Below are 15,185 nucleotides of genomic sequence, written 5' to 3'. Positions count from 1 at the left end.
CAGTCATTATTATATCTAGGGGCAGGAGTCACCAGTTCTTGATGACCCATGGAATATTCTGGGTGAGGGAGAAGAGCAGGCACTCTCTGGGGATGAGCCCCAGGTTGGCTGAGTGGGTAGATCCAGATGATGCCGCTCACTTTGAGAGGCGAGGCAGAAGGATAAGCACGTGCTTGCGGTGTCGCTGTTTGCTCTGCTTCCGGTTTTGGTAGTAAAAGGACGCTGTGTGAGAATGAGTTCTGCTTTGGACGGATGACCTAGAATTACTCTGGGTCCTTCCAGGGGGAGATGCATGTAGGGGGCAGTTGGAAGGAAAATGGGAGCCCAGGAGAGAAGCTGGAGCCAGAGGGAGGCATGAGCCTCCCTTGTAGAGTGAGAAAGCCGGAGTGGAAAAGGGGAGGATTTATAGGTGGGAGGAGGTGAGGAAGGTCGCAAACGTCGCAGAAGCGCTGCAGGTGTGGTGCGGAGGCAGGGGGGAGGGGAGCAAGCTGGATCAGAGGGGCATCCCGAGCCAAAGAAGTCTACGAGAAGAAGGTTGGAAATAGCCGTTAGTTTGACCATGGTGAGCTCATTTGGTTTCATCTCTGCCAGTGTTTATTCACGGTGTGAAAAATTGTGTGGTATGGCCTTCAGCCCCCCTGCAGCCAACCTTTTCATGTCCGTAGAGTTTTCTTCTCATCTCAACTGTGGGTATGTGAACAGAAGGTGTTCTGCACTATAGGAAGTTTTGTTACGTAGATGCTTCCATAATGTGCATCCTGGCAATTAATTTTCACATCGACTAGTTGCGTGACTGCATGACTGTTGGTCGACCTAAAGATTTTACTCTTAAGTCACTTACGTTCTTACCCTTTCCATTTCAGAGCTTACCCAGATTGAGGATCCCAGAGAACAGTGGCGGCGAGAGCAGGAACGGATGCTGAAGGAGTATTTGATTGTAGCCCAGGAGGCTCTCAATGCCAAGAAAGAAATCTACCAGATTAAGCAGCAGCGGTTCGAGCTGGCTCAGGAGGAATACCGGCAGCTGCACAAAATGTGTGAGGACGACAGCCGCTCCTACACTAGCTGTGAGTTCACCGCCTCCTGGGGCTCACACGCATGGCTTGAGAAGCCACCTCTGCACTAGGTTACCTGCAAACCCGAACTTGACTCGGCAAGACCGCTTCCTAGAGTTTCTGAGCACATACTGTTAGGGAATCAGTGTTGTGCTCTGGAGTCAGGTGTACCCCGCAGCCACTGCTTTAGCGAAGATTTCTCAAGTGCCTGCCTTGTGCCCGGGCCCCGGGATACGGTGGAGCCCAGGAACACAGAGGTCCCTGCCCCCAAGACCTTCCGTTCGGGTGGGGAAGGGAGAAAATAGACAAGCGAGTTTCCGGTAGCGACATGAAACAATCTCACGTGTCGTGTTTGTCAGTGCGGAAAGGGGCTTCCCCCAGAGATCTCTGCCGTGAATAGATCACCTTGGGAAGGCCACAGAGCAGTTTCAGTGATCCTGCCTCCTGCCTGGAGAGATTCGGGAGCAATCGCCCGTGTCGAGCACCTGTTTCTTTCTGGGGCAGTCCGCTGAAGGTGGAGGAACTCAGTGTGACCCAGGGGGTCGGCGGGACGCTCTTTCCCGCACCCTCAGTGAGACGGACGCACACTGATGTTCTCAGAGGGAATCCCTCTTAGTTTTCGAGGCTGCTGGACGTGGGCCCCCATTTCATTAGTACTCAGCAGATGCTCAGGTGTTCAAGGAACCCTTGGTCCAGTCTCAGAAAACAAGGCATGTTGTTACTGACACAGTCAGTCAGTAACAGTAACTCCACAGTCAGCTGGAGCCTGTCCCCTCCCAACAAGAGTTGCCACGCTGAACAGCCCATCACAGGTGCACAGGGCCATGAGTGTTGTGGGTGCCAGTGAGCTTGGGAAGAATGTGTGGAGGTGCTACTGCTAGGTTTTGTGTTACAACAACCTAAGTCTAGTTGAGACATGGAGAGACTTAACTGTGACATGACTGTCACATTGCCGGGTATTTGGCTCTGGTGACACAGCCTTGAGCATTAAAGACACGGTCAGAGCTTTATTCTGTGTTGCAAGTCAGAATGGAGTTTTAAGGCCAAGGGGCCAGAGGTCGGTCTTATTGCAACTACTGTTGAAGGTGAATACGCCTTACAAGCTGTGGGGAGGAGAGGGGTGGGGTGTCCCCTCTGTAACAGGAATTGAAGAGAGTTCTGCATCGCGTTCCCTGGGAGAAGGTCAGGACCCGGGTTTAATGGTTGCTTCCAGGTCGTCTTATCTCTTGTTCTTCAAATATCGTTATCTACGAGATTTTTTTTGGTTTTTGGTTTTTGTTTTTAACTATCCGTCAGAATGCAGTGGTCAGCCCAGTGCTAGTTTTTAGAGGCTGGTTTCTTATCTCCAGAGTTTCTTTTCTTATAATGTCTTCCTCTGATCTTGGTATCAGGCCTCAGAGAATGAAATGGGAAGCGTTCCCTTTTCCTCTCTTTTCAGAAAGAGTTTGTGTGGGATTGGTATTTGATAGAACTTGATAGAATTCACCAGAAAAGCCATCTGGACCTTGAGTTCCTTGTGGGAATGTTTGTAACTATAAATTCGGTATCTTTAATAGATACAAGGCTATTCAGATGTTCTGTTTCTTCTTGAATCAATTGTGGTATTTGTGTGTTTCAAAGAATTTCTCTATTTCATCTAATCCAAAAGTCAGTAAACTTTTTTTTAATCAAGGGTTCGATAGCAAATACTTTAGGCTTTGTGGACCATATGGTCTCCGTTGCAACTACTCAACCTGTCTTTATAGTGCAAAAGCAGCTAGGGGCAGTACATAAACCAATGTGCGTGGCTTGCTCTGAGAAAAGTATAAACACAGGTAACAAGCTTGATTCGGCCTGCAGGGAATTTGCCAACTGCAGATCTAAGTTGTCAAGTTTATAAAGCTGTTTGTAGAATTCCCTCACCATTTTCTTAATATCTAGACACTCCAAAGTGGTGTCCTTTCATTCCTGATATTAATAATTTGTGTCTTTTTTTTTTTAATCAGCGTGGCTAAACTTTTATTGATTGTATTTATCTTTACAATAAACTGGCTTTTGGGTTTTGTTTTTCTTTTCTTTTCCTGTTCCTTGTCCGTTTCTGTTTTATTGGTTTCTCTTCTTTATTATTTTCTTCCTGCTTCTTAGTTTGGCTTTACTCTGTTCTTCCTTTCCTAGCTTCCTAAAGTAGAAACTTAGATCATTGATTTTAGAGCTTTCTTACTTTCTCACATGACCTCTAAAGGTATGAATTCTTCGTTAAGTGCAACTTTAACTACATGCCACAAATGTTGGTATTTTTTCAGTGATTTCAGAATGGTTTCTCATGTCCTTTGTAGTTTCTTTTTTGACCCAGGGGTTCTTTAAAAGTAAGTTACTGACACTTGTTAAAGATGTCATGCTGTTGATTTCTAATTGAATTCCATTGTGGTCAGGAACTACACATGTAAGATTTCAGTCTTTGGGATTCTACTGAGATGACTTACGGCCCAGCGTATGGTCTCTCTCAGTGGCCTCATAGCGTTAGAAGCCCGTGGACTTGGTACCTCCGGGGTTACACCTAGCTGCAGCAGTGGCTTATAACTGTTTCTGAGAGCATAGGGTTAGCGATTTGAAGCCTTTTAGAAAGTGACTTGATAGGAGCTACGTCGAACCATATGGAGTTGTTGTTTTTGTAGCTTAAAAAGGGCTGAATATCGGCAGTCTCATATGATTCAACCTAATAGAATGTTTTTTCCCAGTAGCCTTTGGGGACCATATCTGTTTCCTAGTTGGGTTTGGTTAAGTCTCCAAAGGCTCTCCAGTTGGTTTTTCTAATAAGAATGGAATGGGAGAAAGACGTATCAGAAAAATTTGGCAGGAAGTTCCTTGCCAGTGATTGAAAAAGAAAAATAGCTTCAAGGGAAGATTGCCTACTACCCGTGCCCCCAAGTCTTCGGCTGCAGTGAAGGTGGGGGCTCGGGACCTGAGCCCTTGCGGATGCAGGGGTAGGAGGACCATCGAGCACCCCGTTGGACTCCACACCCAGTCCTGGGGGAAGCAAGAGAGGAGGAGTCCCGGGACAAAGCTGAGCCCGCAGATGAAGAGCACTGAGAACTTGTAGTCCTTTAATGCTGGGCCATCCCTCAGCATCAGTGTTTGTATTTCCGTGGGCTTTTCTCTCCCTTGGCATTCGGGCAAGTAGGGAATTGCACTCAGTTATATTCCTTCCTGTGCTCCATAGAATTTAATGACTGCCCAGTGAAAAGGCGATACTCAAGATGCTGTCCTGAGTGGTGCATGAGGAAACCTTTAGTAGAGGAAGCAGATGACTCTGTAGTGTTGACTTGAGATTCTGACACGCTCATCAGAATCCCGACCTGCTAGAAGTGTCTATGTAGGCGCGGTCTCTGCATCCACTTGTGGAAGTGGCCTCGGGGGCCACATTGGGCCTGCCTGTTTTCATGAAGGGCTGGAGATGCCAGTGGATTTTGCCAGGGCCTCTTGGCTCATCTGGGAAAAGACTCAGAATGGAATCTAGAACTTAATCTAAGTGCTTTACCAGGTTGCTGCTGTCCCTGGGGTTCTGACCAAGTTCTTTTCAGCTTGCCATTTAACCTGAACTACCAATTACGATGAGGAAAACTCTTTTAGATGACTCAAAGGAATTCTCTCTGGCCACGCCGGTCTCACACAGCCCAGATTGCTGTCAGGGCTAGTCATCTAAAGCAGGGAGGCGTCTCCGCGCTCTGGTACTGGGAGCAGAGTAACATCTGGACTTATTTCTCATTACTTCCTTCATTGGCAGTGACTTGAAGGGAAAAGAGCCAGTATTCAGTGGGCTAGTGTTATTATCTCTGCATTGTTGGGATTGCAACATTCTGAGGTACATGATGCTATCTTTGTTGTACACAACGATAGAAATGATATTGGGAAGGCTAAGTTACTTCTTCAAGTTTACATACCCAGTAAATGGTAGAACTTGCACTTGAACCGGGACCTGTTTGTGTACGTGGCCTTTGGTGCCTTGTACTGTTTCCTAGACATGGGAGAGGCAGCGCAAAAGAGCTAATCGTGCTTTTGAAACACCTTGCCCTCTCATTGTTCAAGTTATCTGGAAATAAAGACCGATCATAAATGGACAAGTCATCTGGCAATTCTGCAACACTAAAAGGGGCAAATGGAAGGCAGAGCACCATCTGCTTCTTGGCTTTCCTGTGGCCCATGGTAGGATTGCCAAACTATTCATTTAGTTTCCAACAGATACTTATTTAGCACCTGCTGTTGGTAAATACTAAATGTTGGGGACATAGTTTATCCCTACTGGCAGATGGCGGGGAAGAATAAGGCAATGATGGTGAACAGAGGAATGAACGAAAACAGCCATTTTTAATATTGGAGCAGAAGGGTACAGGGGAGGGGGTGGGAGGAGGGGAGGTGCATTTCTCCCACACCCTTCACTGATTTCTCCCCGAGTTCTGGAAATCACCAGAATAAAACTCCATTCACTGGAGAGAAGAGATTTTGTGTCAACATTGGGCCATCTGGTATCTAAGAATATCCAAGCCTTGACCTTTTTTTGTCCCTGAGCAAAACAGATTCAGATGCTGGCTGGATTTGAGCGTACATGTCCCCGTGAGACTAAGAACCCTACTCTGCTTTATTTCTGGGGGCTGCTCGGTAGCCAGGCCTATTTTATGCTCCGTAGAGCACGGGGTGGGAGCTGCTCGGCCGCGGACGCACTCTCTCTGACGCTCAGCCGCTACTTCTCTGCAGCTCCGTGTTGTAGTTTTTTCCTACTTTCTTCATGTGTTGTGTTGTGTTGCTGGCAAAGGCGTTTTTTTGAAATTATCGTAGTGAAGGAATATATTGCAGCCTTCAGGATCGCTACAAAAATTGAAAAGTGAAAGTACTACCTGACAATTGGAGACCTTTGTGTTTCTTGACCTGGGTGGTTACGTTTGTATTTGCTTTGCATTAAGTCATTGTTTTGTACACTTTGCTTCATTAACTTATTAACGTTGCTCATATCTAGAGGTGGAAAGAGCGAAGTCTTTTTCTTTTTTTAAATTTACTTCAAAATTTGTCTCCAGTTGCATGCATTTATTTCATACAGTGAGCGTAATTCTCTCTGGGTGAAGAATGAATTGATTCCTCATCTAGAAGATGATGTCCTGCTTTCTTCATTGTAATGGGTTCTTCTCTTTGCCTTTTCCACTGAATACGTTTGTTATGTCGGAAGCTTTTATTCTGGAGCTAATCGTTCAGTCTTCCTGAGAAACTTCAGCTTCCGGATGCATTCGGATGAAGTACATGACCATTTGCAGGGTAAATTATAGTCTGATCTACAGGTCAGCAAATTACGTATGGCCTCTGGGCTGACTCTTGTTCACTCTGGCTGTTTATAAATAAAGTGTTATTAGAACACTGCCACATCCACTCACTTACCTATTGTCTGTAGTAGCTACAACAGCAGAGTTGAGGAGTTGAGACAGAGACCATGTGGCCCACAACACCAGAAGTATTTACTGTCTGGCCTTCTGCAGAAAAAGTTTCCCAACCCCTGGTCTACACCAATAGCTCCGAACCCTGGCTACAGGGTATAATCTCCAGAGGGGCTTTTAAAAGCTGCTGCCTGGCCCCCACTCCCAGAGATTTTGATCTGATTGGTTTTGGGTGGGACCAGACATTTGTTTGTAAAGCATCCCAGGTGATTCCCAGAGTTGGGAATCCAGGAGTCTAGATTGACTTGTGATGGTCTCTTCCAGCAGCAGGCATATGACTTTGTTATCCTAGCTCCAAGGAACTACCAAAAGTCTGCACCAAAAGTATCTTTGGGTGGTTGGGAGAGTTGGCCTAATCTCCCATGAGAAAGTGCTGACCCACCCTGAATTCCTGGGTTAGGTGGTGGTGAAGCTTGACCTTATCAGTTATCAGTTTTGCCAACATTCTTTCTGAGGCTTTAAGCCCATCCCACAAAGACTGTCTTCCACTGGTTATCCTGGAGAGGGTTTCTCCTCTACTGTCTAGGTTGGGATAATGGCCACAGTTCATCCATTCAACCTTTTGTTTTCCTTCATGCAAGCATGTTGGAGCTGGCAGGAGAAAAACGGATCACGCAGCGTTTTTCGCAGGTTGTTAGTTGGTAAGACTCAGTCTTGAAGGTGATTGCAGAGCATCCGAGTCTATTGAGAGATGATCCCCTAGTCCGCCCGAGAGAACATTTCTGAGAGAACGCTTGGTTTGAATTTGGTGGCATCTTGTGTTACTTCTCTAGGTCACCTCTGAGTGGGCTTGTTCGATTTTTTTTCTTCCTTTGCTTATGGTGCCTTTAAAAAAACACGTCATGTCCCCTGTTGGCCTGAGTTATTTACATGCGTGCCTTTGTCGCTGCTCTGGTAATTAGTACCTGTCAGCATGGGAACTGTCAGGGCTTGCCGTTCTTTCTGCCAGAGTTCTTTTGGCTTCCTTGAGCACCTCCCTACAGTGCTGATGCCTGGAGGTGCACACCTGGTCCTAAGGAGCGGTCTGCCCAGAGAACGTCTTCGGAGGACTGCTGGTCTTTTGAAGCGTGTCGTGCCCTCAGGTGATCTCAGGTTCTCACAGCACAGAGGAGGCCTGTGTGGAGCAGAGAAACAGGGAGGCAGAGACAGACGGACACACCAGCATACGTGTTTTCCCTTTTCAATATGCCATAAAATCGAAATCCAACGTCAGTACTGGGGTCTGCGGCATCTAAGTGCTAAAAGCACAGGTCACCTTCACCTGTTGGACAGTCGGCCCTGGGGAGCTGGAGGTCCATGCCTTCTCCCGCTGGGAAAGCTGATCTGATTAAAGAATCTTGGGCAGCTGGCCCACAGGAGCCCAAGTTTCAGACAGAAGTCCCTTTTTGACTGATGTAGATCGAGTCACTACAAACCTAGTCTCTGTCAAGTGGGGAAATGTAATCATTGTCTCTCACAAGGATTTTTTAAAAAAAAAGATTTACTTTAGGGAGAGAGAGAGAGAGAGAGAGAGAGAGAGAGCGAGCAAGCGCAGGCGGGGGGTGGGGTGGGACAGTCAGAGGGAGAGAGAGACAGAATCCCAAGCAGGCACCATGCTGAGCACGGAGCCTGATGTGGGGCTCGATCCCACAACCCCGAGACCACGACCGAGCAAAATCAAGAGTCGGATACCCAACCGACTGAGCCACTCAGGCGCCCCACTCTCACACAGATTTTATGAGAATAGATGAAATAAATGTGAAAGGCACCTTCTAATAGCAAGGTCTAATAGTTTACGTTGCTGTGGTCCAGGTAGACCGTAACCTTGGTCTCACATCCCCCAAAGTACTACCATATGCCTGAGTGGACTCCTTAAGCTGTTTAATAGTAGTGCCCACTCTCAAGTCTTCAAGAGAGAAGAAAGCTTTAGAGGTGAAAGTCTGATATTTATCATAAACCTTGAGATTGGAGACATGTCTTAACAGAGACAGATAATTCTTTTTTTAAATGTTGTGGAGCATGTGCCGTGAAAAATGGAGCCTGGAGTCCTGAGGTATTCCTTGGACTCAAGAGATGGGTTACGTTAGACTTACTGGCAGATGTAAGGAACTAAGAGTTTGTCTTTATAGGTTGAATTATATTATTAAAAGTTATGCCAGTCTCCACAACTCTCCTTAGTAGGTGAAGATGAATGCACTCACTGTTTTAGGTACGTGAGTTGCCTTTTCCCTCCTCCCAGTCCTTGCATTTTACAATTTTAGAGACTGCAGCAAAGCTAACATGAATGCTACCTACATAAGTAAAACCTATTCTGTCGTTTAGGATGGTTTCAGCTGTAAGTAACACAAAAGGCTAACCCCCACGGACCCGGACAAAGGACATCTCTTGTCCCATAACTGAATCCTCCGGCAGTGGGCTGGATTCGGCGCTCCGTGAGGCCGTGGCTTATCAGGCTCCCTACCCCTCCAGGACTGGGCACACGCCGAGTCTCCCAGGGGAGAGGGGCGGGCGTACCTGACAAGCTCAGGGTCCTGTGAGTTAGGAAGGAGAACTGGGGGACAGGTTGCTGTGTGCTTGTCCAGCTGTATTCTGTTATTTCAAGTCTCTCTGCTAATTTTCCCTATGAAATTGCGTAGGAGTTTTGTGGTGACGATTTCAGACCGTGGTTACTGCTGTTTAACATTGCAGTTAACTTCCCTGGACTTGGGTGATGGGGTTCCTTTCTACCCCAAATGGGAACAATCCCAGGTGATAACTGTGGGCACTGTCTTCCCCAAATGCAGGGTGACACACAGGGAAGTGAGGAGTCAGCGAGCCCTGGGCTCATTGGCTTCTTATCCGGGTCCAAGTGGAAGTCGCCTCGGCTCGGGTCTGGGAAAGCTTTAAGTCCCAGGAGTTTAATGTGGAGATTTTACAGAAATGATTTCTGACTCTTAAGGGCTTTTGTATAAGGTGTGGCTTTCAGTACTGATCTTAAATGAAGCCAAAGAGTCTGTCAAGATGGAGGCTGTAGGGTTTGGAAATAGTCTTCGTCTGAGAAAGAATTCTATTTTAAAAAATATCTTATTCCATGTCTTCGAGAGATTACGATTCTAAATATAAGAACATATGGGATAAAGTTGGCAAATGCTTAGCTCCTCCAGATATTTATTTCTAGTGGATTCTAATGGTTTGAAATTTGGACTGATAGGGACTTCAGTAGTAAGTATTTTATAGAACTGTTTTTTAAAAGAGCTGTCCGGATTGCTCAGATTCACTCGGGATGTAGTTCTAGTTGAGGCTATTAAACAATCTTGCTGTGTAAGCCGCTTGATGACTTTGAGCCATCCTCTCTGTTACAAAGGCAGGAAATGATTTTGAGCTAGTTTCTAGCCGTTGGCACCTAGTTGCCCGAATGACAGTCACCCCTCAGTAGCCAGATCAAAGGAGTCAAGGAAAGATGCTGGCGCTGCAGATGGGTCTTCTGAGCACGTGAAGTTACTGTCAGTGACCCGGAGGCAGGTCACACCAGCATGGGGTGGCCGCAGATGAAGACAGGGGAGCACCCCACCAGCTAGGGCAGGGCTAGACCACGTCAGTGCCGCACACAAGCGGACGGCTTCCGCAGCCTAAGAGAGAGGAGACAGAAGCATCAAGAAAAAAGCAATGCAGGGAGGCGAGCGGGGCGGTAGCCACGGGAAGCAGCTGCTAACGGCTCGAGCTGCCGGATCGCTGGCGGGGCTCTTGTCGTCTGGCTGACTGTGCTCGGCACACAGCTCGGCGGCCCTCCGCGTCGCGTTCACCCCCACGTACCGGCTGTTCGTACTCACGATGCTGTGGCTCTTCGGGAGTTGGAGCCCCGCGTGCTGCGCTGTGGAAGGAAGCACTTAGCTGTGTGGTGTGTTCTAGCTAAACACGCAGCACAGCACGCTGCGGGCAGAAAAGCGGCCGTGCGCCGTTGCCGTGTGCCCCGAGTACAGGGCCCGCGAGAACAGCTTTTTCTCAAGCCCGCCAGATACTGACACGCTACTACCAAGTCGTCTGTTTGCTTTTATGAGTCTTCAGTAGTTGTTCCCTTCTTAGGTCCAAAATGGTTCATCTGGAGAATACAGATATGACGAAAATAGAAATAAAAGCTTCTGTGATGAAACTGTTGAGAATAACCGCCGTTAGCTTCTGGGTTCTGTCCTTGGTGGCACCTGTGTGTGTACGCATTTGCAAAGGAAGTCCAAATGGATTCATACCGTATGTGCTATTTCTGTAGTAAGAGCAGTTTTCCATACCATAATCAACCCCCCCCCCCCCAGCCCCGCCGAGTGTATCTCTGGTTTTTAACCCTAGTAATTTTGCAGTCGAGTTTTGGTTTATCGACAGCCATGTATTTTCTCGTGTGGAATCATGTAGAAAGGCCTCATGAAGAAATCAAACATCCAGATTTGAGGCTGTGAGATGTTAATTCCTTAGGAGCCAGTGCCAACTTGTAAATCGGAGACTTAGAATTAATTATCGATTTTAGAAGTTCCTGTCTATGTGTATTTACTTATTTTAAAGGATCCATTATAAAATAAAATATTTTCCTTCTGTTTAGCCTTCTCTGGATATTCAGCAAATACAAAGTACGACCCATACCAAATTAAAGCAGAAATAGCAAGTCGTCGGGATAGGGTGAGTAAAATGAGTGCTTTCACAACTAGAAGCCCCATATGTATTTTTATGTAATATTGCTTATCATGGTTCACTTAATGGTGGTCAGTGTGTCTAACACTCATATTTTGGTAAGATTTTCAATTTTGTGGATTATTAATTACATTTGGTTTTACTCTTCACTTTTTTCTAAGAGGAGGGGGAAAGTTTCTTTTTGAAACCACAGCCCATCTAACAAAAAATCGCCTGTATCCCTCTGTGTTTTTCAGAAAGCTAGACTCCTCCCACCCAGTTTGGAAAGATTTGGTGACGTTAGGCCCTGAGCTCAAAGGACTGCTTCCCTTTATTAGCGGGATGGCAGCCTTGACCTTCGGCAGCTTTGGCAGCTGCCGGTCTTCCCTGGTTGTTATATTCCTAGGGAAATCCTTCCTGCAGTGGCATTTGACCAGACGGTTCTGATGCTCCTTCCCAGTGACACCGGAATTCGTTGTGTGCCACCCCGTTTCATCCCTCAGTCCCTTATCTTGGCTGTGTGGGAAGGGGGACATCTTGGAAACGAAGCCGCCTCTTCTGGCATCTCATTCCCGAAACCAGAGTGTCTCAGTGCAGGGGTTCTCAGAATCTAGTGCACCTGAGAAAAACACCTGCGGCGTTGACGAAACACGCGAGCCGCCAGGCCCAGCCCCTGAGTCTTGACACAGGCCTGCAGTGGGTGCTAGAATCTGTTGAAGTAAGCACTCAGGGGATTGACTTTCCCTAGTGGGACAGCGTGCTTTCAGCAGCAGCGCTTCACGTGTGGGATCCAAGTAGTAAGCAGAGGGAAGATGAAACGAGTATTGCGTAGTTTGCTGACTGGAATGTGTAAATCACTACCTTGAGAAAGCAAGCAGTTGCCGGTTCCACAGAGGCAGGAATGTGTCAGTGATCTGGGATTCTTGTATCAAAGGAGACACTCCTTCCAGGATGGCTGCTGTGTATGCGCGAGGATGGAAATTCGTGGAGAGGATAGATGATCCAGTGGGTCGAAAGCCGATCAGGAACTTAGATGACAGTGCTAACAACTGTAGAAGTCATTTTCACCACAGCTTTTTTTGGGGGGAAAAAAAAAAAAAAACCGCGTAATTTGTCTTTAGCTTTCCAGATTAAAACGAGAGCTGACCCAGATGAAGCAAGAACTGCAGTACAAGGAGAAGGGGGTGGAGACCCTGCAAGAGTGAGTTGCCCGTGATCCCGGAAGGGGCGCTTTTCCTGCGACTTCCTCTTGTGCTCACCTGTGTGGTGTCTGCGCATGTGTCCTCAAGCTGTGTGGGCGTTCCCTTTTATGCTTTGATTTATGCTCCTTTTCCCCCAATCCTAAGCCTCAGAATCTTCCTTTTCCTTGAAGATACTCGGGAAACGAGACCTTTATTTTCTATTTATGCGCGTTCTGTGTAGCTGCACTGTCCAAGACACACATGGCTGTTTAAATTTGAACTCCAGTCTTGTTCGTTTTAGCCTCAAAATTGTTTATTCTAGAACTCAAATTTAAATTAATTAAAATGAAATAAAATAAAAAATTTAGAACCCCAGTTACATAGCCACATCTGAAATGCTCGGTTGTCACTGTGGCTAGTGTAGATTTTCTCTACCTTGGCGCAATGGACATTTTGGACCAGATGACTCTTTGTGCATCATGGGATGTTTAGCTCTGACCCCCTGGATGCCAGTAGTACCCTCTCACTTGTGACAGCCACAACTTGCCTCTAGATGTCAAATGTTCCCTGGAGGGCACATGAGCCTCAAGTTGAGAACCACTGGGCTAGTGGCCACTGCCTTGGATAGCACAGATACTCGAACATGCCCATCGTCACAGAACATCCTATTGGACAGTCTGGTCTATAGGTCTTCTTCCTGTTGGCATCTTTACAGTTAGAACTTTTTCCCTACTAAGAGCCTGGGGTTGAATTTCTTTTTTGTGAGCTACATTAAGTCAGCAAATTCAGTGAACAAAAGTTATTTTACAAATGGTGATCTTATTCTTACAAAAGAATCGATTTTCTTTTTTCTTTTTTAAGATTTTATTTTATTTATTTGAGAGAGAGAGGGAGTGAGAGAGAGACAGCACAAGAGGGGGTAGGGTCAGAGGGAGAAGCAGACTCCCTGCCGAGCAGGGAGCCCGATGCGGGACTCGATCCCGGGACTCCGGGATCATGACCTGAGCCGAAGGCAGTCGCTGAACCAACTGATCCACCCAGGCGGCCAAGAATTGATTTTCTCGAGCCATACCACCCTGAACGTGCCCGATCTCGTCTGATCTCGAAAGCTAAGCAGGGTCGGACCTGGTTAGTACTTGGATGAGAAAGGGTATCATGTGCTTGTCGGTTGGTCGAGAGTCCGTTCTCTCTGGATTCAGAGCCTGGCTTCACTTGCCGAACTTGAGCATGCGCTTCATGAAACCTTCTGTGTCTACTTTTCTCATCAGTCAGTGGGGATGGTTTTAGCTAGGGCTGCTATGACAGAATCCCAGAGACCGGGGGGCTTAAACAGCAGACATTGACTTCTCACAGTTCTGGAGGCTAGAAGTCCAAAATCAAGGCACTGGCAAATTTGGTATCTGGCGGGGGCCTGCTTCCTGCCTCCTGGCCCTTTCTTTACGTGCTGCTGGTGGGGAGCTCCGGTCTCCGGTGTCTCTTCCTTTTAAAGACACTCGCCCTGTCATGAGGACCCCACTCTCATGACCTCATCTCACTCTCATTGCCCCCCCCAAAAGGCTCCCTCTCCATATACCATCACATTGGGAGGTAGGGCTCACCTTGTGAACTGTGGGGGGCCAGGCCCCTTCAGTCCAGGGCAGCGATCATTGGGCCGAATTGTCCGGAGGGCAGCACCAGAGCTTGCTCTAGTCAGCCTTCAGCAAGTGGCCGGGGTCCGTGTGGTTAGTCTTCTCGGGAAGGGTGGGCAGCATGCCACTCTCTTGAATCCTGTGTGCAGATGCAACACAGTGTGCCACATGTGACCAAAGTATTGCTCTTTATAGGGAAGTGATAGAAGAATGTCAGTGTTTGACAGGCATAATTATCTCAGCCTCATAGAAAGGGTAATTACCGGGCATGTCAAACCCTGTTGTTTAATACTAGGTTGAGATTCACTTTCTTAATCATCCAGGATTGTTTTGGTTGATGATTTGTTTGCCCATTTTTATTTCAGGGCTTATCTGTAGGCACCAAGGGAGTCACAATAGAAAGGGGAGCTGGGTCCTGCCGAGGGGCACTTGGACTTGGCTCTCTCTGGCCCTGAGACCTAACCGTGCCCTCTGCAGGTCCCGCCACATGGTGGATTTTGGTAATCCCGTCCACATACTTAGTGTGACCTGGAGTCTTTTAACCCTACCGTCAGCTTTTTGCTTTTCTGCCATTATCCAGCGGTGTGCGTGCACGTGCGTGTGCTCGCGCACTTTCGCCTGTGATTTCAGTCCATGACGGGGGTTCCTGTAACTAGTCCTGGTCAGTACAGCTTCTTTAAAAAGTTTTGCTTAGGCAAAGCGATCTTCGTTTTCAGTATCGGCTACTGGTTTTGTTGCTCATCTTGTCCATCTGCTCCGGTGCTTCCCAGCGCACCGGTACGTGTCCTGTAATTTTACCCCCATGGCCAGCCTGCCTCCAGGTGCTCAGATGCCTGCTAGGCTATGTCCGTGTGTGCTGTGGCCACACTTCCCCGTGTCACTTCTGCTAAAGGGCCAGATATGAAGTAAGCAGAAGCAAATCACTTAATTTGGGTGGTCTTCTAAAGTTACTAGGGCTGTCTGCTTGAATCGGAGATTGATTCCATCCTTTCCTTTGGCCACACAGTAGCTTTCTCTCATTACCAGGGAGAGCGGACACTTCCTAGGGTCTCCAGATCATATGACGTAGCTGAATGCTAGGCATCGTGCGGGCTGCACATTCCGGGTAGGCCCCTTCTCCCTTGTAGAAGCTCTGGGGAAGGTGATGGAGGTTTGGGGCGGTTCAGGAACACTGTGAAGCCACACAGGACCCCCGAGCCTCAGAGGGGAGCCCGGCCCAGCACCTTTCCCTGCCTGCTCTGGCTTCAG

At 47.5% G+C, this 15,185-nt stretch overlaps 1 protein-coding gene across 4 annotated transcripts in view; it reads left to right on the top strand.

The window, feature by feature from the left end:
- The window catches only part of WWC3 (WWC family member 3), a 117,863-nt gene that overhangs the window by 42,681 nt on the left and 59,997 nt on the right, over nt 1–15,185 (top strand). For 3 of the 4 annotated variants that reach the window (XM_027608037.2, XM_027608038.2, XM_035725538.1), the window contains exons 3-5: nt 864–1,067; nt 11,061–11,137; nt 12,250–12,329. In XM_027608037.2, the coding sequence (XP_027463838.1) occupies nt 864–1,067; nt 11,061–11,137; nt 12,250–12,329 (361 nt within the window). Of the gene's footprint in view, nt 1–863; nt 1,068–11,060; nt 11,138–12,249; nt 12,330–15,185 lie in introns of those variants that run through there. The other variant, XM_027608040.2, reaches the window with a different exon arrangement.

This window comes from Zalophus californianus, chromosome X (genome assembly GCF_009762305.2).
Source record: "Zalophus californianus isolate mZalCal1 chromosome X, mZalCal1.pri.v2, whole genome shotgun sequence".
In the NCBI taxonomy this organism is placed as follows: domain Eukaryota; kingdom Metazoa; phylum Chordata; class Mammalia; order Carnivora; family Otariidae; genus Zalophus; species Zalophus californianus.
The sequence above is the reverse complement of the archived record's forward strand: the minus strand, read 5'-3'. Positions and strand labels throughout refer to the sequence as shown.